The sequence below is a fragment of the Aspergillus pseudodeflectus genome, assembly GCF_044049435.1.
Source record: "Aspergillus pseudodeflectus strain CBS 756.74 chromosome Unknown BJX68scaffold_100, whole genome shotgun sequence".
In the NCBI taxonomy this organism is placed as follows: domain Eukaryota; kingdom Fungi; phylum Ascomycota; class Eurotiomycetes; order Eurotiales; family Aspergillaceae; genus Aspergillus; species Aspergillus pseudodeflectus.
Window position 1 is genome coordinate 52,696 of NW_027263876.1, and position 24,565 is coordinate 77,260.

General features: G+C 50.1%; 9 protein-coding genes across 9 annotated transcripts; 5 read left to right on the forward strand and 4 right to left on the reverse strand.

Annotated features, from left to right (window-relative positions):
• Positions 1–319: 319 nt before the first annotated feature.
• BJX68DRAFT_273145 (polysaccharide deacetylase family protein) lies at positions 320–941 on the forward strand (the record flags this gene model as incomplete). Its single annotated transcript, XM_071047373.1, has 3 exons — positions 320–547; positions 652–755; positions 806–941. The coding sequence occupies 3 exons, from the start codon at positions 320–322 to the stop codon at positions 939–941; spliced, it is 468 nt and encodes a 155-aa protein (XP_070892469.1).
• A 187-nt stretch (positions 942–1,128) lies between these two features.
• Positions 1,129–2,414, reverse strand: BJX68DRAFT_273146 (replication factor C subunit 4; the record flags this gene model as incomplete). The annotated part of the gene is made up of 5 exons (XM_071047374.1): positions 1,129–1,354; positions 1,410–1,832; positions 1,893–1,992; positions 2,050–2,270; positions 2,326–2,414. The coding sequence occupies 5 exons, from the start codon at positions 2,412–2,414 to the stop codon at positions 1,129–1,131; spliced, it is 1,059 nt and encodes a 352-aa protein (XP_070892470.1).
• Positions 2,415–2,623: 209 nt separating this feature from the next.
• On the forward strand, positions 2,624–3,488 carry BJX68DRAFT_25055 (uncharacterized protein). The gene is made up of 3 exons (XM_071042271.1): positions 2,624–3,151; positions 3,233–3,301; positions 3,360–3,488. Exons 1-3 carry the CDS (start codon positions 2,806–2,808, stop codon positions 3,455–3,457), a joined length of 513 nt encoding a protein of 170 aa, XP_070892471.1. The 5' UTR covers positions 2,624–2,805; the 3' UTR covers positions 3,458–3,488.
• Positions 3,346–4,995, reverse strand: BJX68DRAFT_25060 (protein GET4). Its single transcript, XM_071042278.1, has 4 exons — positions 4,759–4,995; positions 4,383–4,639; positions 4,169–4,321; positions 3,346–4,103 (listed from the first exon to the last, which is right to left on the reverse strand). The coding sequence occupies exons 1-4, from the start codon at positions 4,800–4,802 to the stop codon at positions 3,520–3,522; spliced, it is 1,038 nt and encodes a 345-aa protein (XP_070892472.1). The 5' UTR covers positions 4,803–4,995; the 3' UTR covers positions 3,346–3,519.
• A 1-nt stretch (position 4,996) lies between these two features.
• BJX68DRAFT_24994 (DXO/RAI1 family decapping nuclease) lies at positions 4,997–6,946 on the forward strand. Its single transcript, XM_071042180.1, has 8 exons — positions 4,997–5,247; positions 5,316–5,558; positions 5,617–5,727; positions 5,788–5,795; positions 5,854–5,957; positions 6,019–6,189; positions 6,249–6,548; positions 6,621–6,946. The coding sequence occupies exons 1-8, from the start codon at positions 5,173–5,175 to the stop codon at positions 6,764–6,766; spliced, it is 1,158 nt and encodes a 385-aa protein (XP_070892473.1). The 5' UTR covers positions 4,997–5,172; the 3' UTR covers positions 6,767–6,946.
• Positions 6,947–7,126: 180 nt separating this feature from the next.
• BJX68DRAFT_273150 (tRNA dimethylallyltransferase) lies at positions 7,127–8,598 on the reverse strand (the record flags this gene model as incomplete). Its single annotated transcript, XM_071047375.1, has 2 exons — positions 7,127–8,485; positions 8,545–8,598. 2 exons carry the CDS (start codon positions 8,596–8,598, stop codon positions 7,127–7,129), a joined length of 1,413 nt encoding a protein of 470 aa, XP_070892474.1.
• A 178-nt stretch (positions 8,599–8,776) lies between these two features.
• BJX68DRAFT_25041 (putative ABC transporter) lies at positions 8,777–9,960 on the forward strand. Its single transcript, XM_071042249.1, has 3 exons — positions 8,777–8,863; positions 8,916–9,068; positions 9,139–9,960. The coding sequence occupies exons 2-3, from the start codon at positions 8,948–8,950 to the stop codon at positions 9,846–9,848; spliced, it is 831 nt and encodes a 276-aa protein (XP_070892475.1). The 5' UTR covers positions 8,777–8,863; positions 8,916–8,947; the 3' UTR covers positions 9,849–9,960.
• A 111-nt stretch (positions 9,961–10,071) lies between these two features.
• Positions 10,072–15,562, reverse strand: BJX68DRAFT_259651 (Elongator subunit ELP2; the record flags this gene model as incomplete). The annotated part of the gene is made up of 12 exons (XM_071043738.1): positions 10,072–12,441; positions 12,495–12,685; positions 13,499–13,655; positions 13,706–13,882; positions 13,943–14,317; positions 14,368–14,487; positions 14,541–14,648; positions 14,699–14,779; positions 14,828–14,997; positions 15,050–15,147; positions 15,284–15,472; positions 15,549–15,562. The coding sequence occupies 12 exons, from the start codon at positions 15,560–15,562 to the stop codon at positions 10,072–10,074; spliced, it is 4,050 nt and encodes a 1,349-aa protein (XP_070892476.1).
• A 711-nt stretch (positions 15,563–16,273) lies between these two features.
• Positions 16,274–17,583, forward strand: tom40 (TOM complex pore protein TOM40). Its single transcript, XM_071042423.1, has 3 exons — positions 16,274–16,674; positions 16,723–17,370; positions 17,421–17,583. The coding sequence occupies exons 1-3, from the start codon at positions 16,363–16,365 to the stop codon at positions 17,526–17,528; spliced, it is 1,068 nt and encodes a 355-aa protein (XP_070892477.1). The 5' UTR covers positions 16,274–16,362; the 3' UTR covers positions 17,529–17,583.
• Positions 17,584–24,565: the final 6,982 nt, after the last annotated feature.

Consider the following 24,565-nt stretch of genomic DNA (forward strand, 5'->3'; position numbering starts at 1 on the left):
ATACGAGATGAATATGAGCGGGAATCGAGTCCTCGTGTCCTATGGAGTCAATATCGACGCTGTCGCCGGCTGGCTGGGTTCATACGGGGGCGAAGACAGCGCCAATGATATCAGTCGAGGTGCGCAGACCACTCTCCTCTTCTGGCCTAGTCTATTTCCGGTCATTCTACAGATTATGAGAGCGCAGTAGGTCTCTTCGAGGGCCACGTCGGCACCGTCCGCCTCGTCAACCTTTTCAGGAAATACAACACCAAAGCAACCTGGTTCATCCCCGGCCACTCACTCGAAACCTTCCCTGGAGAATGCGCCTTGGTTCGGGATGCAGGCCATGAAATCGGACTACACGGATACAGCCCGAGAACGCAACAGACATGATCATCGAGCAGCAAAAGGACATCTTCGACAAGACGTACCGCATGCTGACCGAGTTCTGCGGCCGCTGGAGAGGGGAGAGGAGACGGGGCTGGTGGAGATTTCGGGGAATTGGTATATGGATTATTTGCCGCCGATGATGTTTATCAAGAATGCGCCGAACAGTCATGGGTGGGTAAATCCGAGGGATGTTGAGGATATTTGAAAGATGAGTACACTCTCCATCTTCCCATTAGTCCAAGACATCTCTCGAGGGTATAGATGCTATAATACTGTTAGGACCATTTGGATTACTTTTACCGCGAATATGATGAGTTTATCTTCCCGATGACGATTCATCCGGATGTTTCTGGTCGTCCACATGTTCTTCTCATGCATGAGAAGTGAGTTCTTGCGTGGTGTTATGAGTCGTCTTGCAACTAACAACCGGTAGAGACATCGAACATATCCACAGGCACGAGGGTGTGGAGTGGGTGACCATGGAGCAGATGTGCGACGACTTCAAGAGCAAGAACAAGCCTCCCGTCGGCGCTAAGATGCCAGCTGTTCCATTACCTATGCTCAAATAGTCAACGACTAGTAGAGACAATCAATAGGGTTCAGTTCATTTAGTTGTCCAGGGTTAACCGCTTAGAAAGAGAAACCAAACCTCGGGAGCGGCTCAGCGGGAATATAGATTTGACATTAAGATAAACACTGCGTACCAACTCCCCCTAACACCGAAATATGCCGGGATCAACCTCATTAATATCAACCTTAGGCCTTTGGTGGCTCAAATAGTTGTGGTTTCATGTTGATTTTGCAGAGCTTCGAAACACAACCGCTCAGCTGGAGAAGCGACTGCACTCCATCCAGAATGCGCATATGTGTAAAACCAATCTCGCGGATGAACTCTAATTTCGAATGCTCAGACAATGTTGGGATCGTCTTGGTTACCTTGAACATTGTGCTGATTATATCATGAGACGAGTATCCCAAATCCCTATTCACCCAGTTAGCCAAGTTGACAAAAGACAGCTGAACAGGGCTGTGTGCACCATAGCTCATTCAAAGTTTCTAGAGCAGCATCAATCTTTCCTTCCCAGCAGGCTTTGATCATCGCTTGGACCTTGATTGGATGAGGGCTATCGACCACACGGAAAACGTTGTCTCCGCTGACCAAGCCAAATCCTGACCAAGTACTTTGCAGGTTATTGAGGGCTTGTCGCATATCACCCTCTGCACTAAAGACTAGCGCCGCCAGTCCATCTTCCGTATGTTCTACCTTTTCCGCATCGCAAACCTGTTTCAACCGCTTCACTATCTGTGCGTCTGTCAAGCGTGCGTAGCGAAGAATGGCGCATCGAGATTGAATTGGTTCAATGATCTTGTTCGATTGGTTGCACGCAAAAGCAAATCGTGTCGTGGATGAATAAATTTCCATCGTCCGTCGTAGGGCTTGCTGCGCACCAGATGTCATACTAAACGAGTGTAAGCCAGGGTAGCCATTTACACACAAGAATCGCTGCACGTTCACGTACCTGTCTGCTTCATCCAAGATGACAAGCTTGTGGCGACCAGGAGGCAATGTCACCTTTTTTTGAGCAAATCCTTTAATACGATTCCGGACAACATCAATACCTGCGATGGAGCAGAGTCAGCATCTATACCTTCCGCAGATTGGTGACCCGACCGAACCTCTCTCATCACTAGCATTCAACTCCAAGACAGCCTCCTTGTATGCGTCGCCCAGTAATTGCCGTGCCAGACACAAAATTGAAGTCGTCTTTCCGATACCAGGCATTCCCGAGATGATAACGTGAGGCATATTTCCGTCCTTGGCGATGATCTTTAACCGCTCGACGGTTTCTGTATTGCCGACAACATCGTCTAAGAATACCGGGCGATACTTTTCAACCCTAGGAGCACGGTCAATTATAGGAGCTCTTAATGTTTAGCTCGGGGAGCCCTTACCAAGGCAGCTCGTAGTCTGGAGGAGCCCCAGCGGTGTTGGCTTTGAGGGCATTTCGAGCAGCGCTCGCTGAAGATTCGGCCTGGACCATTGTGTCGAGTCACTCTCGTAGTTGTACCAACAAAATCGTTGACGAAGATGGCAATAATGAACGCTTCGGAGAAGGATCTGGGCGACGCGAACTTTGGCCCGCAGACGCGTCGGCTTTGCAAAATAGCTATTTTACCTCTTTAGGTATGGTGTTTGTTGTGTTTGCAGAGTCTTAGACTCCCCTTCCCCAGGCATCCAGCCCATAAGTCTCACAGATCCAAATTCCGATAACTATCAAAGATCATTCCTAAGCGAGACAACCGGACTTATCTGGATCTAATAACCTAAAATCGACCAGCTAAGCACCATTGCGCAGTTATCCTTAACTAACCTTGCACTTTTCTATATTCTTGAAAACAACACTCGCTTTGAGATCATATCTCACTAATGCAATGGGAGCAAGCTCAGTCCGTCGCAACCTCTTCCAGAATCATCTAAACAGACGGCCAGTAACCGTCTCGACATCCGGCAATGGGACATCCGGCCTTTCTTCCCAGGTACTACAGTCCAATGCGCCGGAGCCTAGCTCTTCCCTTTCCGCAGGCTCAGTGGATGACGGAGAGATTGTTGTAAAGGACAAAAACGGTGGCTACAAGTTGGATATCCCTGTTCTGCCGCCAATTGTGGGCGAGGACGGAGAGGAGATGGAAGGGTTGGAGAGTGGGGAAGCCGGGACCTCTGCCGCTACTAATGGAGCCGACTCGGGACGAGGAGAGATGAGTGGGCGGGAGAAAGAGAGTAAGTTTTGGCCTTGTTAGTATTATTATGGATTCTGAGTGTCGCGGCCAGGCAGTTTGTGCTAACGGGTCTGCTTTGTAGAAATGGAAGCGAGCCTGGCTGAGATGATGTATCGAAAACGAAACAGGCAGATGAGCAGTGAACCGCACGGTGCGCCTACCACCTTCGGAGCACCTAGGCGTCTTTTCATTAATACTAACTCTGGCAGAAATCCTGGACCTTGTTTACCAGAGCCTCCGAAATAAAGTGGCCTCACTGGAGGAGGACAACTGGATGTACGAGTCCGAGCCCGATAACCGTGTATAGCGACAACATTGCATCTGCCAGCACTTGTTTTCATACGACAAATTGCATCCGCCAAATGCTATTTAATCAAGCTCCATGGTTGATGGTGGCGCCTCGACTTCCCTCGGCTGGCTCCTCCCCTGCGGTCTCCTGCCACTATCCTGGCCACCTCCCCCAAACAACATGCTCCCCATCATGTCCAGCAACGGGTTGCCCTGTCTAGGAATCTTGATCGTGAAATACTGCTCACCAATTTGAGCGAGCGCATCATCCAAGATGCCGACCTCCCTGATCTGCGTGGCATAGTGCGCCGTCAATTGCTTATACAGATCTGCACTACCTCGCTGGGTCGCGAGCAACAACAAGTTGAGGAAGTTGAGTAGTGGAAGGGCTGGGAAGACTCGCACGTCGGAACTGGCGCTGCTGACTTCTTGTACGCCAAGCGACGGGTTCGCGGAACAGAGTCGGGAGGTAAATATAAGGAACGCCTTGTTGGCGCTGCGCATGTTCCCAATTAAGAGGAATGGAATGACGGCGCGCGAGGCATAGATACCAGCAGTGTGCGGCTCGTCATTTGTGTACCACTCGTACTCGAGTTTCGCAAGCGTCTCTGCCGATTCGGAGGTGCCGAGGACAAGATGCTTCTCGGCCTCATAAGGCTCATTGTCTGCGGTGATTGCTGGTTAAACAATGTCCTTTGTACTTAGTTCGGAACTTCGGCCACCTTCTTACCTTCGGCGTACAGCGATCCGGCAGCATGGTGTAACTCAGGATCTCCTCTTTCCACGGGCCCGAAGCGTCCACTCCAGCCGATTATCTCTTGAATGAATCTCTTGCGCGTCGGTTCTTCGGACGGGAATTCACATAAAAGCTCAATCAGACGCTCTGTAGTAGACAGGTTAGCACTGGATTATCGAAGTAATTTGAAGAGGAAGTTCCGACTCACTCTTTCGAGCACGCCCGTCCGCATCGTCATCACCTCCCACAATCTCCCAGCCAGCTTTGATGTATACTTCGACCACCAGCATGATAGCTAAATCACCTCCGCTAGCCGAAGCTCCTTGCTGCGAGCCTGCCCTGAGGAGGGCGGTAGCACCCCCAGCCAATATCTCTGCCGCCGCATCGTAGTTGTTTTGTTTAATGTACCGCGCACCAATTACTCGTAATTGCTGATGAGCTTCGTAGTAAGCGCCGGAAGCGATCCTGCCAGAATATAAACAGGCGCAAGTTAGCTTATTCCTCAGATGCCTCTGATAGGAAGAAATAGCGGGGGGTAGGGGGGTTGGGGGGTGTGGGGGAAGGGGGAAAAGCAGATGGTTTACTTCTCTCGTTGTCGGGCAATTGTCTTGTCGATTCGTGAGGTCATTGTGTCCAACAATCACCACAAGGAGAGGTTGATCCAATCTACACTGAAACTGAACGTGATGTGAATTAAGCAGCTAATAAAGCATATGTCCAAGAGTGGATATGCAAGGGCGGAGAAATTAGCTGGGGAGTTGACAGGAAGATAATAATGGTCCTTGAAACTGGTCGCGTTGGACAGCTTTTGGTGGGGACGCGGACTTGTGCTGTCCCGATTCGGTATCTTCCAGAAGAGCGGCAGAACGACTAAGATCCCATCCATATTTCAAGTTCACTCCTTTTCTCATTTCACTCAGCCAGTCAAGTACTAGAAACTCAAGCTTGGTGAACCGACGCCCTTCTGCATATCCAGGCCATAAGCCGAGCTCCAGGCGATGAACCGAAGAGTCTTTGATATCCAGCCTATTGGCCGTTTCTATGGATCCAGTGCTGCGATTCGACGACCCAAGGTACGTGATATATGCAGCTGGGTTCCCAACATACATGTCCGGACAAAAAGTAACGATGCCAACACCAGGAAATTGCGTGCTTTTCCTACGATGATCAGCATAATTTTCGCCTTGGGGACTCATCCCTACGGTACTACTACCCTCCGCAGCTACCAGCGGACCTGAACCGAGGCTTCGACACGTTTCAAAAACTGAATGATGCAGCTGACGAGCACTTGGATGCTCTGTTGGACACCGTAGTTGCTCTAGAAAGGGACACGGAAAAGCGATGCGAAGCTGATATCATCACATGGCGTGGCATGATGACCAAGGTAAGCTGTGCAGCCAAATTCCTATCGCTTGGCTAAACACTAAGGCCTCTGATTATAGATTCTGACCGCGCCGTTTGATACTATGAATGGGTGCGGCTGCTTATCCACTATCAAGAAATTGCTCGCTAATGGTGTGTTTAGCTTTGAGATGAACGCGACTTGCTTTCAGGTAAACTCGCGCTAGCAGAGGCTGTAGTAGATTTGACTTGTGGCTAACAACAGACTATAGGGAACAATGTGCGTACGTTCTGATCATCCACGAGGATGAAAATGAGTACTGAATGATCATGCGCAGCTTCATCGAAGAGAATAATGCCTACAAGAACGAGCAGAAACAAATCCAGAGGAATCAGCGAATGCCTCCAGGCATGGCCTCTCAAGAGCTAATGGCATATTGGGGTTCGTTCTTCTAACTCAAGATGAAGTAAATACGCTGCTTCGCTACTAATATATTTTTTAGGCTACAAGTTCGAGACGATATCAGTTCTGGACAAGACCTGGGACGAGGCAACCCGAAGTGAAATCGAAGGCCGCGAAGATCTTGTTGTGAACAACAATGCCCAATATTGCTCAGTCGTCCGTACAGGAATCGGACGTTCAAGACTCGTTCTTGGTGGAGAAGTAGACGCCAGTAAGCCATCCATTTTCTGATTTCCAAGTAGCCACTTACTCATCAGCTCACGAATGTAGTTTGGGATTCAAAGCCGGATCGCAAGGAGGACCCTATCAACTGGGTGGAACTCAAAACATCCGCTGAGATCAGAAATGACAGGGACATGCTCAAGTATGAGCGGAAACTCTTAAAGTTCTGGGCTCAGTCATTCCTCCTCGGTGTCCCAAGGATCGTTGTCGGATTCCGTGACCAGGAAGGTATTGTACGGCGTCTAGAGGAGGTCGAGACAGCTAATATACCGAGCACAGTAAAAAAATCAGGACGAGGGACCTGGGACGGCAATATATGCATCAATTTTGCTGCCGCTTTTCTAGAATGTAAGTTGCCCCGATCCTCGCCCAGTCGGACTGGCTTTGGCCCTAATCATCATGGTCTTTCTTTTTTTCTAGGGCTCAAAACTGCAATCGAGGAAGGAGGAACCTGGAGACTTCGGAAAGCAGAAAAGTCATCTGTAATCGAGGCCTTCAAGGTGGAAGAAACTGGTACCGGCGATATCCTTTCAGAGGCCTTTTTAACCTGGCGAACGAAGACGTGAGCTGTCGTTTGTTTTGTGGACGACTCAGCTTATCATCCTCTTTTTTTGGCGGCCCCCCCTGTGTGCTTGAATGTCTCCCGTTAGCCGACAGGCGAATGCAAGGAAGGCTGCCTCCGAGACTCCGCTAATTGCGTGATCAAGCCGGCTGTCACCTCTACGGAGCCTGCTACATAAACACGATGAAGCTACGCCTCTTATCGAGACCGTGGTGCTCGATTGATGGGTTTGCGCCATGAAAAGGGACGGCTTGGAAGGCATCGCCATATCCAATGATCAAGGGATATATATACAGTATATCTCTTGAAGATTCAATCTATTTTATCTTCTATCAATCCAACACATCGGACGGCAACTGTTTAGTCAGAATGGACTAGAACCGTCCTCTGAAACTGCGTGGCCACTTTGTGGACTTTCTTGTCGCTTCTGTAGTAGATACGCATCCCGTGCTGCCCTTCTTGCTTGATTCCTGACAGCCCTTTTATGAGCACCTCCGTGGATATGGATGTTCCATTCCCTCTCGTTTGTTAATATTCTGCGGCAAACATCACAGGTAATGGTTTTTGCGGTGCTCGGATCCACTGGTGCTGGCTCTGCTTCCTTTGCCTCTAGGGTCCTTCTTGCCAGCTCCGAGAACGACTTGGGGTCAGGAAGGGGCTCGTGTTTTAATAGCGCCGCGACAAGACGGTCTGATGGTTCGGTAATGTTTTCCATCCATTTCTCAACGTCGGTGCTATCCAATAGATAAAGTCGGTTGACCATCCCTGCATCTGCAAGTGCAGTCCATAATTTATTGCGGATCCACTTAACTTGTGACCCTCCATACTGACGTGTGGCAGTCTTGACTCGCTCGATACATTCCTGTTTGAGGGCTTCCAGTTTCTTTTCATCCAAAGACCCATTATCGAGTGCTTCAAGATACGGCGCCAGTTCTTTGAAACCAATGGAAATCCATACACCTCGTGTCTGGTCCACGGTAACCCCCTGAGCAGCTTTCTCCCGAATATAGTCCGACATGGTTCTTGCTTCGGACATTAGTCCTTGTTCAACCATGGCATCCACACGTTTATTCAAACGCTCATTTAGGATAGACTTTTCTGAGTGGACCCAGAATATGATGGTATTGCACCGAAGCTGTCCAGGGCCAGGGGCAGAACTATTATTCTCCCTGGCGGCTTGCTTCAACCACCGTTGCTCAGCATACACTTGTGAGGCCGGCCTGCCTGTCTGAAAGAAGATTTCCAATGACCGTCGAATCTTGCGCGTATCTTTCGGATGCCAACGGTCCGCCATGGCAGGATCGACCTCTCGCAATTTCTCCATAACCACCTCCGGCTCCGCATCGAGAATAGGCCACTTTACCGCGGAGTCGACATCCTCTGCTGGACACAACTCGCTTTCGTCATCCGATGATACCGACTCCTTTTCCACCAGTTGATCCTGGAACAACACTGACTGGGTATAGTAATGTGTGCCCCCAACAAGGATTGGGAGTTTCCCGCGCGCATAGATATCATCGACAAGGCGTAAACATTCGGTTCGAAAGAAGTTGACCCGCCATGGTTCCTGCTCCAGATCGATGCAACTTATCAGATGATGCGGTATACCGTTGCGTTCTTCGACAGGGATCTGGTTCGTGATGATGGGCAAGCCGCGGTACATTTGCATCGCATCGCCGTTGATGATTTCGCCATTATATCGGGAAGCGATATCAACTGCAAGCTTACTGTGTCTGTCAGCAGCGCGCAGAAAGCTGAGGAGGGCTAGAGAAGATAACTCACCTTGGATTTGCCTGTGCCTGTGGCGCCAACGACGGCAACAAGGGGTCTTTGCATTGTCAAGGGTGGTCTGAAGGAGAATATTGATGTAAGCTGCTTGAACATGGCAGACACAAAAGGGCAAAATGACCCAGCACTATACAGCTCTTCCCCTCAAAGATGCATTTTTAATGAGGCCTGGAGCTGGTTGTGAGGAAGGTGGAGAAGGGAAAAGGTGATTTCTTCACAACTTTCCTGACTCAGCCCCACCTTATCAGTTGTCACCTTCCTCTCCAGGCCAAGTTCTGGATAGTTACATTGCGTGCTTGGAGAAGCAAATAATGTGAGTCACCCCACTGCTATATAGTCAAAGCCTCGTCCTAATTGTCTTCCTGCTTTTCGTTTACTCAGATTGCAACCTCCCACCATGTCCGACTCCCCCAACATCCAGTCCCAAAAGCTATCCTACAAGTTTCCGGATGGGTCTTCTGGTCTCACAGATGTAAATTTGGAGCTACCAGCAGGGAGTCGGACATTGCTCATTGGCGGTAATTGATCATCATAATTTTCTTGTCCGCGTCTGCAAAAGATTGGGAATACTAACATCTACTCTTTTAGCCAACGGAGCCGGCAAAACCACCCTCCTCCGTTTACTCTCGGGAAAGCGTCTTGCGCCTAGCAACACAATCTCCATTGCGGGCAAGGACCCTTTCAAGGAAGGCCTTGAAGGTGTCACCTACCTCGGTGTCGAATGGGTACTCAACAGCATCGTCCGGACCGACATTGATGTGCCAACACTCCTCGCTTCCGTCGGCGGCAATGCCTACCCTGAACGACGCGACGAGCTCGTCGAAATCCTCGATATTGATCTTCGATGGCGCATGCATGCCGTGTCGGATGGAGAGCGCCGCCGCGTCCAGCTAGCCATGGGTCTTCTCCGCCCTTGGCAGGTTCTTCTTCTCGATGAGATCACTGTTGATCTCGATCTACTGTCACGGAGCAACTTTCTCTCCTTCTTGAAGCGCGAAACAGAGACTCGTCCTTGCACAATCGTCTATGCAACACATATTTTGGACAATTTGGCGCATTGGCCGACTCATTTGGTACATATGCACCTGGGCAATGTGAGGCAGTGGGGTCCAATTGAAAAGTTCAAGAACGAAGCTCCCGAAACATCAGAGAACAGCCAGCTGGGAGAGATTGTGCTCAAGTGGCTCAAGGAGGACTTGCAAGCTAGAGGCGCGCGAAATGCCACCGAAGCCAAGACCTACGAGTCTGGAGGTTTGGGTGGTTACGGCTATGAAAAGTATGATAAAGAGAGAGCCTAATTGCTCGCTCCCTTGTCATATATTTCTGTCGTTTTGTGCGCTTTATTGACGGCTTTTTCAACAATGACCTTTTTTCAACCAAAAATGAAGGGTATAGCATGGGGGTTCCAACATCATATAGGAGTTCAACATCATCTAGGAGTTTTTCAACATTCATGAGTCTGGTATGGGTGGTTTTTGTTTTGGCCTGATTTCGTTCTATTTTTCGTTTACGCCATCATGTCTATGGTTCCGATACCACCCCTGCGATGCTGTATATACGTATCGAAGTGTCCTCACTGGCCACAGCGAGCTCAAATGACAACCCGGCTCCTTCCGCCTCGCCATTGACTCGCGAAAAAGGGCGCCATGATAGTTCAGTAATCGTCTTTGACGGTGATTGGTCTCTGTCAAAGCTCACTAGCGGGCTCGGCTCTACACCGTCCATCTTGATTTGATGAATTGACAGCTTTCCATCATCCTCGCCCGTTGCCAGGAAGAGGACACCATTGTATGCGTGGGGCAGGAACTTGACAGCCGTGACTGAGCTTCTTGCGGGTATGGCAGCCTTGCACTCAATTGACTCCCCGGTCAATTGCCACAACTTGATCGACTTGTCTCGACCGGCAGTTGCGAAAATCTGACTTTTTTGCTGTGAGTCTGACGCAGGTGCCCAGTCCGCATCGAGGATCATGCGCGAGTGACCCCTGGGGTTCGACGTCATGAGCTTAAACACAGAAGGCTCTTCTTGAGTCCGACGGTAAACGGCCCATTGCCGGTCACGCCCAACACTGAGCAAGTATCGGTCGTCGGCTGAAAATGAGAGACTTGTGATGGTCAACGTATGTGCTGCAAGTGACGGGCGGACTTCGTGCCAATCTGATGTGTCGTACAAACGCACCACTGCATGGTCGATCGAGCTGGCCTTGCAAGCCGTTGCGATGAGCGTGCGATCGCCACTTACCGCGACGGCGGATATTTCGTATCCATGGCCATACAGCTTCTCGTGTTCTGGCCACAAGGTGTAGCGAGCCAGCTGGTCCTCGAGAGGGGGCCGTGTGGAGTTGGAGAGTATCGCTTGATTTGCCTGCGCTTGTCCGGCGCTCTCGGCCTCGGGGGTATCACCATCTCCTACAGGGACGTCTTCCCCAACGGCTTGATTGGATAGGCCTAGGACCGGGATTTGCGCTGTGTCTGGGAGTTCGCCCTCTGTGGATTGCGTAAGCCCGGAGAGCCTCTCAAGCAGTTGAGCGATAGGCTTGGGTTCGTTGAACACTCGTAAAAGCTTCTCTTCGGCACCTGACACGAACCGTCCGGGTCCTAGTGTATCAACGCAGTTGAGATCATAACCGTGGATCTGCGGGCGTGAGAATTCGTGCCACGACTTCTTTTTTTGTTGCCCGTCTTCCCGCAGCCACTGTGCATGAAGTCGGGTTGTCTGGTCCGCGCTGGTCGATAACAGGTATCCTCCCGAAGGCTCCCATCGGATTCCATTGGCAGATCGCACATGTCCAGTAATTCCCATGGTCTGGACCCAGATATCAGACTCCGCCTCGTGTCTCCATGACCTCCAACTACCCGTGCGCCCAAGGCTTACAACTTGTTCTCCATCTGGCGACCAGAGGCCGATCCAAAACCCACCGGTACTCCCCGTAGCTGTAGTGGAGCCCTTTTGCACACTTATCTCCCCCATTCTCTCCACGGAAAGCCACACCCCAGAGACTGGGTCCTGTTCCCAGATGGTAAGAGTATTGTCCGCAGACGCTGTGAGAAGCTGCTGGCGTTCAGGGTTCGGGTTCCAAGCGGTGGTATAGATCCAATCCTCATTTCCGAATAGGAGAGCTTCAAAGGTCATGGAGTACTTGGCGCCCGCTGTCTCGAATTGATGGGCCTTGTTGGACAATGTCGGTTCAACAAGTCCACCCAGGACGGGCACCTCCTCGTCGTCGCCATCATCAGCTGGCACCGATATGGATGAAGATGCCTCTCCTCGATTAAGTCTCCAGAGTCGAACATATTTGTCCTGGCTGGCAGAGGCGAGCAGGAGATCCCCGGTTTTGCTTTGCATATCCGCCGTAAAAGAGAGGGACCGTACCCATGCCTCATGACCAGAGAGTGTTGCTGATACTCTAAAGTGCGGTGCCTCCACCGTGTTCTCTGCGGCGTAAATCTGCACAATGTTGGTCGTGCCAGCAACTGCCAACGCCACGGGCCTGTCTTGCGTATTGTCTGTCGGAAGCGGCGCCAATGCCAATGCCAATGGGAAGTAATAACGCGGCTTCATGGGTAGATTCTCCAATAGCTCACCATTTAAAGCCTCCCCAACTTCAATCCTCCATATCTTGACCGTTCCATCTGCGGCCCCTGTGGCAATAATGTCTACCCCCTCGGCCGTCGCGATCGCATTAATTGAACCCGTGTGCCCCGTCAGCGTAACCGCCTGGGTGAATCGCCGTGGGTCGGTTGGTTCGGCTCGCCATATCCGGACAGTACAGTCGACAGACCCAGTCAGGAGAAGCTTCGTCCCCGTAGTAGGACACGTGTAGAATCGGACGACGCTGACCTTTTCAGAGTGGCCCACGAGCACCGCATAGACTCCGCGCTGTGTTTCATCCTACACGCATAGAGTCAGGCTTTGCACAAGTCGGCCGTTTGATAGTAACGTACAAGAGGATCCCACAGGGCGACATTGTTATCCGCACCGTAGGCGAGGATGCCCGACTGAATATCCCAGTCTGCGGCGGCGGGGTGTCTGTTCCCGCCGACGCTGATGTATTCTGCGGTGATCGAGACCATGAAGCAGGCAGGCGGTGGTGTTATAAATGGTCCGTCAATATAGCGGGAGAAGGATGTGTGAGCTCTTGCAATTTGGAACTGTCTACATTTGAGGTGGAGGTTGGGGTGCAATCGACTTTTCTGAGGCTTATCGATAACGGGCAAAAAAAAGATGGAGGACAGGCCCCCTCTTTTCCTCCCCGCCCTGGTGCTCCGCTTTACATATTTCGATATAAATATTAGTTTGCTCTCTGTCGCGGTCTTTTGCCTGAACCTTGAGCCGAAATCTCCAAAACATCCAGCGAAACATGTCAGAATCAATAGCGTTTACCGTCGAGTTCACGTACTGTCACTCCTGCGTTACTCTTGCTATTCCATACTCCTTGCTAAAGAATGCTGGCTAATCTACTATTCATTCGCAGAGGTGGTCTCGAGATACTCTTTGGCAACGAGCGCAAACATAAAGTGACACTGCCGGCTCAACTGGTCAATGGGACCCGGCCCAACATCTCCTATCTGCTGCAGTACCTGGTAAACAATCTGATGAAGGATCAAAGGAAGGAGCTCTTCGTGCTAGAGGACAATGTGTAGGTTGCCTGGCCTGTAAAAGATAGCACGCCCTGATTAAATGCTACAACAGACGACCGGGGATCCTCGTCCTCATCAACGACGCAGACTGGGAGCTAGAGGGTGAGGAAAATTATGAGATTCAACAAGGGGACAACATTGTATTCGTATCTACGCTACACGGAGGATAGCTATACTAGTAATATGCACATCAGGTGTCTCTATAAGGCTCTCAGCGCAAGCAAGTCACACCACATCTTCAACGTGTTGCTGAGAGATTCTTTCGGGCTCACGAGGGGTCCGTGTGCCAGCCTGCGGCGTTGACATACCATCTCTGGGAGTCCCTATTCCCTGCACGGACGGGGAGCTGAGTCCGCTCGGCGGGACTGGAATCTTGATATCTTCTGGTGAGCCGGGAATGATCTCCTCTGGAAGATCAGGAATATGGATTCTGCGCGCCTCGTTCTGGTAACTCTCGGGGATGATCTGGGAATTTAGTCCTTGTCCTTTTTTGAGTAGTGCGACACAAGACCTACCTCGATAATCTCATCGCGGGGGAATTCCAAAAAGGGAATGTCCGCGGCATTACAGGCCATCAAATAACCGTACAAAACTCTAAGAACACTCTCATGAGCGATGATGAGTAGGTCATTCTGTTCACGCTCAAGTTCCAAGATGATAGGCTCAAGCCGCACAGCAAGGTCATGGTATGACTATTACAGAGTCAGTCTTGCACAGTCGGTTTCTAAGAAAAAAACCTCGCTCAGGCTCACCTCTGCACGGGGATATCTGTGATGATAGGGATCAAGATCATGCTTGGCCACCTCTTCTGGGTACTCTTCTCGAATTCTCTTTTCTGATTTGAGTTCGCAAACACCGGGATTCAATTGACTCAGTTGCGATCTCTGTCGAACTTTGTACCCCTTTTCATGCAGAAACTTGGCAGTCTCGACCGTTCGTCGTCTTGTAGAAGTCCAGACGGTCAGAGGCTTATGCTCAAAATCTGTCTCCCCCTGTTCAATGATTGCTTGCTTGTCGGACTCTCTATCTCTTAACAGAGCTTCGCTCATCTTCCTAGCGTAGTCTTGACCTTTTTCAGACAGAGGCCCATCTGCCTTGTAGGAATTCGCGTCCACCGAGACGCCCGCCTATTCCATTAGTCATGGTTTGAATTCAGATCAAAAACAGTCCGACTCACCCGAGCAAAATATGTGCGCCTAGATTTGATGTGTAGATTGAGAAGATAGAAAACGATCCGATTCGAAAGATAACCAAAGCTTTTGTTGTTGACAATTAGTCTTTCTCCTGCATTGATCATCTAGATTGATGTTAGCAATGAATGATAGGCGAGTTGGGCTTTGGAGCCGGTACTTTGATATAGTTCAGATCCTTTTCTTCCATTGTATGAAATTGGGGGATACGGGCAGATATCCGAGCAAGATAGTGTTTCACGGCATCTTCTGCAGTCCATCCAACATACTACGATTGTGTGAGTGGTCGCAGTGGGTATGAGTTTGGACGCTACTCACGTCTGGTGATGATATCTTTACTCTCCGGACATTCTCCTCGATGATGCGGTGATCATCACACCATGATTCAATGAATAGTGTCTGAATGTGTGAGTAAGTCGACCTCTATCGGTACGCACCCAAACTTACCTCAATGTCATGTTTGGCAAACTCATTGGCAAGGGATCTCCGTCCGGCAGCTGATGGGTTCACAGCGTCGTATATTGCTATCTGACCATTTTCCTCGTTTAGAAACTGGTAGATATCTTCCCGGCACCGCTTCACGATCTTCTGCCGTAGTAGGACAGAAGAGGCAGACGCTATGCAGAATTAACGACAAGTTTGAATAGCAGAAAAGGTAAACGAGTGTACCATTTACAAAGAAGTAGTCATCAGGAATATCCTGGCCATGGGGGATAGTAGCTCGTCGGTAATCTCCCAGATGAAATATCCGGGTCTTTACTCCGAGCCTGCATATGAATTAGCCTAGGGATTGAATAGCCAGACGACGGAACCCACCATCGAAGATACCGTGCCATCGCTACTGACATGTGCCTGCATAATAGTTAGGCTTGTGGTACGCGCGGAAACATGGTTTTGACTAACGTTTTGCCCCTCGCGGGAAGCCCTACAGTGATAATGACAATCCGGCCCGAGTGGAAAAGTCTACCGGACTCGGTACTGTAAAGCTGGGCCGGGGCGAGGTCGGCTTTTTCAGGCAAGTCGTGGATGGCGTCGACAAACGTCGACGACTTGCGCCGAAATCGAGGAGAATTGACAACAATGTCCGCTGTTCTGGTCTGAGTTAGATTGCAGAGGTCCTCGATTTTACAACATATAAAAACATATAATATGCGTGTTGAGGACTTACAAAAGTGTATCCATTCTGGCGGTGGTGCCTGATGCTACAATTCTGAAATATGGTCATAGACAGTGGTCAGAGGTTGATGGAGGAAAGCTGTAAGTCAAGTGCGTTTGAAACTGAAAGTCTATTCGAAAGAAGGAATCTGGAAAAAGGTAAAAACGAGAGAGATAATGAGCCAACCAGGGACTGATAGCGTTGGTTGTGAGGGTATCTCCGAACACGTCCAAAATGCCGTTCCGGTCAAGGCAGTGAGTGCTAAGGCAGAGTCTCGAGTCAAGAGCTCCAGAGCAAAGTCGGCTTTTATAAAACTAAGAGACCAGATTGTAAAGACACAGATAGAGTCACACCAAACATAAGCAAGAACAAAATCACTGGATAAATATGGTGATGCCTCTGGTCATGCTTTGTTGTATGTGTAGAGGCATTATATCATCTCGGGAAAACAGAAGATCCCTCCCGGCAAAGCCCGAGGCAGGCAAGAGCGGCGGCGGCTATGCAGAGCGACCTAAAGCGCAAGCTTGAGCAACAGGTGACTTTTTTTCAGGGCTGACCTGCGACCCCGAAGCTGCTCAGGACTTCATCACCAGCCATTGCCCAACAGCTTTGGTGCTTCTCTTCTGTCATCTTCCTGTCTCGATTTGACCAGGCCCGACTTTTCCTCCATCCTTGAGGTCGTCCAGCCCAATTCCTTTCGCTCCAGACTCACCCCGGAGCTGATCTGAAATTCTTTCATCCCGGCAGCGCCGCGTTTCACCACACGAACTCTTCATCCCGACAACGTTTCCACTCGCCTCATCTTGCACCTGCTACAACACTCACAATGGCCGAATATCTGGCACCGCCCGCGTTTCTGACGGACAATTCCGTGGTCGCGGCTCTCAAGGATACATACACCTCGTTCTCCGAGCGCAGGGCGGCCCTCGGCCTGTCCAACCCAGGTACTGTGGAAAATATCGCCAGGGAGGTGCAAAAGGATGTTTTGCTTTCCAACTTTATGTTCTCGGGTCTCCGTGCAGACCTAACCAAGATGTTCAGCATGTCTCCCCTGTTCCGTGTGTCACATGCTTTCTCTATGGGTGGTTCAGGAAACATGGCTCCCTACGCCTTCTCCGCCATGTACGGAACTCCCAAGGTAGGATTTCCAATCCACGATGTATATAGGTTTATGCTGATCATATAGGTCTTTATGCAAGGTAACTTTGGAAGCGACGGCGGTCTTGCCGCTCTTTACAACTACCGGTGGAGCCCCAAGCTGGTCACCAAGACCAATGTTCAGGTCATGGCCGGAGCTGAGCAAGGTCTTATTCAGCTCGACAACGACTACACCGGCGATGACTTTTCCCTATCCCTAAAGGCTTTCAACCCTTCGTGCTTGGATGGTGGCCTTACCGGCATCTTTGTTGGAAGCTACCTTCAGTCCATCACTCCTAAACTCGCTCTTGGATTCGAAGCTATCTGGCAGCGACAAGGCCTAAACACCCGCCCCGAGTCTGCAATCTCATACTCTGCTCGGTACAAGAGCGATGATTGGATTGCCAGCGCTCAACTCCAGGCCCAGGGCGTTTTCACTGCCTCGTACTGGAAGAAGATCTCTGAGCGCGTCGAGGCTGGTGTTGACATGAACCTTCAATTCGCTCCCAGTGCGGCTGCATTGATGATGGGCGGGCCCAGCAAGGACGGCACCACTGCTATTGGTGCCAAGTACGACTTCCGCGCTTCCACCTTTAGAGCCCAGGTCGATAGTGCCGGCAAGGTTAGCTGTCTCCTCGAGAAGCGGATAGCCATGCCCATTGCTCTTACCTTTGCTGGTGAGATTGATCAGGCCAAGGTACGTAAATCCTCCAAACTGAACTCGAAATGTGACTAATAAGTTTGTAGCAATCCGCCAAGCTTGGCCTGGCTGTCTCTCTCGAGATCGCTGGCGAGGAAGTCATGGAGATGTCAGAAAAGGCTACTCCCCAGGAGATGGTCACCCCTCCCTTCTAATCAATCTAATTATATCTCCTTTCCTGTCTCGGAACGATTATTCCACCAAGGTAGAGCTATCGCTCTTCCTTGTCTCGGAGCTCCTACCCTTTCACCATTTGTTTTAGTAGCTATTCCTCCCTCCGTGTGCATCTTTGGAAGATGGTATATTCCCTCTGTTCTTCCGCTTTCAGTACGGGTTGTTGGTCAATGGAGGCAGTCGTTTGGCGCCACGGTACCAATTTTGTATAGATCCTTTTTATTTCTCTCATGTTATTGTTTATGGCTTCATCTATGACCGGCGGCCCGTGTTCCTGTTTCATGTTACTAACCCTTGTGATGACAACGCCGGCTGGTCAATGGAGCACTGCTCAGGACGCTTGGGAGCACTTGTCAAAACTTTCGTCTTCATTTATGCATCATAGATGGAATGTAAAACACATGTTGAATCTGGCTTAAGAATTTCCTATCTGGTCCCCGTTTGCTCTTCCATTCATCATCGTTGATGCGCAAGCAGACCTCGATCCAACACAAGCAGTTGCCATGGGTTCCAGTCTTCCGGCATGGATATTGAATGAGCCCCTCGTTGCCGGTTGCCCAAGAACCCTGTGCTCCATCCTCATTAGCACAACCCACATCGTTAATGCATTACTATACGCCCATGGTCATAGGCCTTCTAGCCGCAAACGGTAGCTAGTATACTGAGCTATCTATAGTCTCGCTCAAGTTCCTGACGCAGGATTTCAGCGGATGTTGAGAGGCCCTCATTAATGAGGTCATTCAGCGCCCATATTTTATTATTCATTTGGTTGACGATTTGACAAAAAGAAACATCAGCGCCACGGAGGCGTTATGCTAAGAATAAGCGTGAGATCAGGCTGTGCATGCATGACACCTGACCCAAGCCTTACCTCCTCCTCATATACAGCCTATTATGTACGACGACGTCGTCAAGTCCTTGGGCTCGCCTCTGGAAGCGACTTGCGGCTTCTCGGCTTTGCCCTGATGCAACTCCGAGATTGGGCCTGGACTCGCCGTTCAAGTGTGGAGGAGATGTCCCACTGTCCAGTGGCGAAATTTAGGTGCCAACAACCACCTCACCGTGACCTTTCTCCCTGATGGGGTATGGATAGCGGCGGCCCGTAATCGCTGTATGGTGTGTCTCGATGATGTCATGCGCGCTTGGAATGGGTTTCTCTTGATTTTCCGCTAGTCGAACCGTCGAATGATCTTGGTCAATCAAGGGTTGGTTAGTATGTGTTTTTCTTGTCGTATGCTGTATACAAAGTGGAGGGTGGAGAGGGGTCAGTTTTGGGCATTTGCATCAGGAGGTACACGCGGTAATCCGGACAATCTCTCGAGTCTTTTCCAACAGTCAGAAAAGCAGCAGCAGGAGGCCTGCGACACAGGCAACCTGAAGACGGCAAAAGACATGCTGTGTATTTGCAGAATGTGCTACATTACTGCAGGCTTGGGAAGTTGAGGCTTCAAGAGATCGGGTGCTGACCGCACAGTGTGCCACCAATCTCTCTTTCCCTGAGCGCAGATCGCGATTTAAAACAGGCACATCTCATTGTCTGGAGGTACTGGGTGCCCGCCTGTGGTGCACGCCTTTCAAGTCTTGTGTGTTCCCCTGTGTGACCGATCTTCTCAACGGACAACGGTTCCCCGCAGACGAGACGTTATACTACCGTCTTGGCCGCTGGTCCTTTCGCAGGCCGTAGCGATTGATAACAGATAAAAGTGTCTCACGATCCTTTTGCTTGTAGCACTACTTGGGTGTGACTGTTGAGTAATAGTCTGTCGGTGGCGCCGCTCTACTGAGAATGTCTCGAATATATATTGCTGGTTTGAGTAGGCTCCTGTACAACTCTTTGTCTCAAATGATGCGAACCGACAAAGCTCCATTTGCGTGGTTAAAATATTATACGCTTTCCTCGATGGTTGATATAGACAGAGTAGCAGTTATCAAGCAGGGCGACCCTGATATTGAATTGTATGTGCCTTTTCTCAAAGCATAGATATGGGTCTGTTGTCAATTCGCTGTCCTTGCAGCTGCATAGAGCGCCCAGTCAGAGGTGCTGCTACATGCAGAGAGATTCTTAGTGCATGAAGTGGCAAAGCATGATACAGCTCCTGGCGTGCATAAACGAAACACGCCAAGGGACATGAACTCTTCCATGATTCCATTTCAATCGAGTTTCAGCCAAAGCAAGGCAAACAAGCGTGCGGACAATTCAATTTGTCTCAACTCCTAGGTACTACGATGTACTTGCTTCGGAGTATCGGCACCATGTAACCGTGGTTGGTCCCTGTCAATCATCATTTGCAGTTGCTGGAGGATCCACCTGTTCAACCAGATTTCATCAGGCCTAACCATTCGGGTCAGCCTGGACAAAGCAACTAGCAGCAGTGTAGATAGACCCTCCAGTATCATGTTGTAGGCCTCCGTGACCCCAGAAGTGGTGGGAAATGGTCTGCTGACACTGGTCACGGAGAAGAACTCCGGTGTACTGCCAGATACTTGCAACTACGTCTCGAGCCTAGCGAACCCGACTTTTGGAGAATAATGCTACACGGCATACATTCTCGGGGGCCACCCTCACCGGCATTCGGGGAACTCCATGTAGCCATTGGCCGATGCATAGGTCAGGTCTTCTCGAAGAATGAGGCAAACAAGGAGTTATGCGCCTCAAATTAGCTCGAGATGCTTGACGCCAGTTTCCGAGGATCCCCTAGTCGAGCTAAACATAGTTATGCCCGCAATGAATCGAATCGAGGGTTCAAAAGCCAAATGCTTTGACAAGACATAATAACTGTTAAAGGCGGAGAATCCTACTACTTGGGCGTCAGAATCAGCACAGTCACTCTTGTCAGACTCACTTGTTTATGGAAGAAAATATGATGTTTTCGAACCATAGCACGTTCTTTGCTCGTTTATATATTATTCATTGCAGCCTCGCGACAGGCCGGGCATGACATGCGGGATCCAGAGTGGGGTAGGCGTTTCTTCGAAGGCTCTAGTTTCAGTAAGGTACTTGTATTTTCTGGGTTTTCATATCCAGCAAGCCACAAAAATGTATCATTGGGCACCCAAAGGCCCAGAGTACTAAGAATGCACAGATATGTGCATATAAATAAACAGAGTTCAATGAATACAAAGTTCGACCTGCCGTGTTACGAGGAAGGCTGGTGTCAACAAAAGTCCAGATTGCCGTCGCCGGTCGCCCTCTTATGCCCTTGCCTTGCCCCCTGAGTTTGGAAAAGAAAAAAGTACGGATCGAATGTTGAAAGCCTGGATAAGAGTGCAAGTTTGTCCTGTCACCTGGGGGCGCGTTCTTATCTTAGACCCGTTCTTAGCTTGATGTGCCTGTCCCCAAGACCTGGTACCTATCTCGGGCCTTGTACTGCTCCTTGAAGCAGCCCATTGCAGCTGATTTCCCAGCCTGCAGAGATCGGGTCAATTTTACAGCAACCTGAGTGGCCAATGATATGAGAGGCGAGGTTATCGCCGAGGCATTAATCACGGCGCGAAATGTTTCACCTCATTGCGCGCAAAGTGAACAAGCCAGAGGCGCAGCGAGCGAGTGAGCATACCAAATGAGGGACGTGTCGTCGAAAGCTGGAAGCAATGGCCACGTTCAAGATCTGCCCACTGCTGGAAAAGCCAAATGGACAATTGTATCAGTCGGCACGCAAGAGAATTTTCTGGCAGAGTCTCCTGCTCGGATCAAGATAGAGTGACATGTCGCTGCCCCTGAAAGTTAGATGCTTTCCAGTTTGTAGAATCTGGGCAAGATCGGCCCGAGACAAGGCGAGTGAGACAACCATATAATGCTTTGCTTGCACGTTCCAGAAGCATACACTGCACGGGAAACCCAACAAGTGCGTGATTAACAGGCAAGGGAAAGAATCCAACCAGCATATGCTGACTGGCTGTTCTTATGGAACCAGCCCGAAACCCAGCAGCATACATAGCATGTACGAGCCGAAACGAGTGACGCATGTCGAAGGGCAAGCCTTGGTATGGATGGTATCCGACAGGAATTCCTCGATTCTGACTACCTTGCATGCCTAGTGTTTCAATGGCAGCTGGATTTGGTAAGCTGGACTGTGCTTCTTGGCTTCAGGTGATCAGCCACGATTTGTGATTTCGGAGCTAAATAGGGCCACTCCGACAAGTCTGACATGGTCATTCACGCTTCAAAAGAAAAGTCACCTGGAAGGGCTGGAATCTTAATATATCTCAGGGTCTTGGTAGGTGGGCCAATGATGCTGGTTTTCTCGAGTCATTGCAACATGGCTCAAATCTCGTCTTCTCAGGGCTCAGGCACGCCGGCACAATATCACGGAAACCCTGCTTTACCAATTATATCTGGAGAGGTAGTAGGATCCCTGCGATCGGTACGACAGCGTTGGCCCATCGTGCTATTGCCTTGATCGCGAGTATTGTTCGTCGCTCATTGGCCTCATTCCACAAAAGAGACGAAAGCCGTTTCTGAAGAAAGAAATAGCGTTTCTCAAGTAGTAAAAATCGCCACTCACCTCCGGATGGCTGCTGTCGAGTTCGCAGACTCGGGCAAGCCATCAAACCTGCTTGGCTCGAGATCATCATGAGATGCTCGTCATATCTTCGACTTACCACCAAGACAATGCCAAAGCTCTGATCAAACTAACCCTGCTAGTTGCGAGACTAACCGCCACTAAGGTCAAGGTACTGAGCATCTGTGCTGAAGCTTCCAGCTGGCTGCTGGCCAGTGGCAGCTATTGGCTTTACTATCCGCAATTAGTAGCTTGTTTACGCCTGGGGGAGGGGGTGAAGCTCCCGTTTCCACTCCTGGAGCACAAAGAGGACTTGACTTGCCTGCCCTGGCTAGAACCTCCACAGCTTCGTTGAGGACTCCGTAGGATATGGGGATTGATGGAAGGCTAGATCCTGGCGAAATATGTGGTCGTTCTGGAGGTATAGCCTGCGTACTGCGTATTGTTCGAGAGTGTACATGACCATACTGAGGAGGCAATGGTAGTAGCCAATAAGAACGGCCTCTGCGAAAACCAGGCCAGGTCACTTGACACGCTCGAGCCAAACACAGGGCACGCCGCTCTGTCACCGGACGCTCAGGTAAGCAGGGCTGGTCGTAAACTGCTCCACTATCGATACAGAGTGCGGATGACACTGGCAGCTCTGGGTTTGGTTCTTTGAAGCAGCGATACGCAATTCCATGGGCAGGTCATAATATGGGGGTCGTAGCTTGTTGGCTCTTGGCCTCGATCCAAGATTCCTGAAGCTCAATGTGTGAGAAGGACAAAATTTATACGATGAGACTCGAGTCCGAGTAGTACTATGTACTCACTGTGGACATTTTGGCAATTGAGAGCTCCCCCTCCAGCTGGCCCGAGCTCTCGCCCCATCTGAACTTGAACTATTGCCCCAGCCAACAATTGGCATCTTTGCCCGCCTCACAACGACTTCTTCCGGTTGGCTAATCTGCCGTCCTGTCTCTCAAATGGTAAACGGTCTGGAACTCCCAGAGCGACGAGCGTCTGTCTTAGCGGAGGGGCATTCTTGAGAGGCCATGTCCGAATTCCGGTACCAAACGTTGAGACTCCAGCGTAAAAGCCCTTGGGATCGTGGTCATCTGGTCGGTCGTATGGGGCATTCTCCCAGTGCATTAATTGGTTACCCACTTTGTGTCTTGCGCCCAATCTCGAGTGGTTCCACATCAGCCGCTCCCGTCATTGAGTGATCGACCGACGACCTTTCCCAGTCATGCATACTGAGCTCGCTGCATCGTCTTATAACTCGAGTTTTGCTTTTCTGGTCAACAACTTTGCTCTCAAAAGGCTGTCCTACACTCAGCTTCAAACGTATAAATGCGGCGGCTTCCACGTTGACCTCGAGTGGACCTCTCCACGAGCAACATGCTGTTTGTATCCATGGGTGTTGAAGCAGTTACCTTGCTTCGGTAAGGGCAATTCCTCCCCTAGTAGCGTCATACCAACTCAGCACAGAACTTCAGCCCATGACATCGGTATTGTCATGTAATTACACAAACAGTACTAGGTACTACTTGGATGAACCCCTCTTTTTTGACTTCCATGATCAGTACTCCGTATCACTCCCACTACTACTCCATACTGCGGCCTTGAGATTAGAAGTCGGGATCGAGCAAGTTGACAAGCTGGAACTTGAAGCTGAAGCCGATCCAAACAGCACGGGCAAGTGAGCATACATGTAATCATGTACCGACCTGGTCAAGTTGCCCTCGCAAATGACAGACCACTCCTTGCCCGCCGACTGAGTCGTGCATTTCCTTATTATCTTAAGAACCAACGCTACTGTGTAAAATTTGCTATCCTTATGCCGGCGGCCATAAACAGAAATCCTTCAATCCAGGCGATGCGAATAATAGGAGCTAGATTTCCTATTCTTTTGCCTCTCCACACACTGCCACAGCTCCATGCTGCTAGACTGCTCCCCAGCCCTCACTAACTCACCCAGTCGGCCGTAGAGGCGTAGACCACTTCCGCCCCTCCCCAAAATCCCAGATATTCGGACTGACCCTCGTCACTTTGCTTTTCCCTCATGCTCTTAAACCATCTTTGCTTTTTCCAGCTGAGATTTCTTCTCGTCGACTTCTCCAGCTTGTTGAGATTCAGACTTCGTCTATCGAAAAGGTGGCATATTTGAATGAAATTGCTATCGTCATCATCCATCCTCCCTCTCGTTCCCGGTGCTTTTATTCCCGCGTTCCTGCAGCCCTCTCGCGTGTTTTGGGCTTCGTCGCTCCATCAACGTCACCTGCTCAACTCCTCCTCTCTCCCCCGACCCATCCTCTTTTTAATAATACCTGACCCGTAAATCCACCCTTCTTTGCATCTCCCCTGCTCTGTCTGGCTCGTCGTGACTTAATTGCTCTTCCTGTTCCTCGAATTATCTCTCCCAGTTTTTTTTTTTTTTTTTTCTTCTGTTTCCCCTCCTCTCCTCCTTTATTACTTGGTCCCCTCCCCCGAAAGGAGAACCGCCGCCTATCTACCCACTATCTACCCGACACACC

Coding starts and splice junctions, on each gene's coding strand:
- BJX68DRAFT_25055 (XM_071042271.1), top strand. CDS start 2,806: ATGGGAGCAAGCTCAGTCCGTCGCAACCTCTTCCAGAATCATCTAAAC. Junction 3,152..3,232: donor GAGTGGGCGGGAGAAAGAGA/GTAAGTTTTGGC, acceptor TCTGCTTTGTAG/AAATGGAAGCGAGCCTGGCT. Junction 3,302..3,359: donor GATGAGCAGTGAACCGCACG/GTGCGCCTACCA, acceptor TAACTCTGGCAG/AAATCCTGGACCTTGTTTAC.
- BJX68DRAFT_25060 (XM_071042278.1), bottom strand. CDS start 4,802: ATGACCTCACGAATCGACAAGACAATTGCCCGACAACGAGAGAA. Junction 4,322..4,382: donor GGACGGGCGTGCTCGAAAGA/GTGAGTCGGAAC, acceptor TGTCTACTACAG/AGCGTCTGATTGAGCTTTTA. Junction 4,104..4,168: donor CGGATCGCTGTACGCCGAAG/GTAAGAAGGTGG, acceptor CAATCACCGCAG/ACAATGAGCCTTATGAGGCC.
- BJX68DRAFT_24994 (XM_071042180.1), top strand. CDS start 5,173: ATGAACCGAAGAGTCTTTGATATCCAGCCTATTGGCCGTTTCTATGGA. Junction 5,559..5,616: donor GGCGTGGCATGATGACCAAG/GTAAGCTGTGCA, acceptor CTCTGATTATAG/ATTCTGACCGCGCCGTTTGA. Junction 5,958..6,018: donor AGAGCTAATGGCATATTGGG/GTTCGTTCTTCT, acceptor TATATTTTTTAG/GCTACAAGTTCGAGACGATA.
- BJX68DRAFT_25041 (XM_071042249.1), top strand. CDS start 8,948: ATGTCCGACTCCCCCAACATCCAGTCCCAAAAGCTATCCTACAAGTTT. Junction 9,069..9,138: donor TCGGACATTGCTCATTGGCG/GTAATTGATCAT, acceptor CTACTCTTTTAG/CCAACGGAGCCGGCAAAACC.
- tom40 (XM_071042423.1), top strand. CDS start 16,363: ATGGCCGAATATCTGGCACCGCCCGCGTTTCTGACGGACAATTCCGTG. Junction 16,675..16,722: donor CCATGTACGGAACTCCCAAG/GTAGGATTTCCA, acceptor CTGATCATATAG/GTCTTTATGCAAGGTAACTT. Junction 17,371..17,420: donor GTGAGATTGATCAGGCCAAG/GTACGTAAATCC, acceptor ATAAGTTTGTAG/CAATCCGCCAAGCTTGGCCT.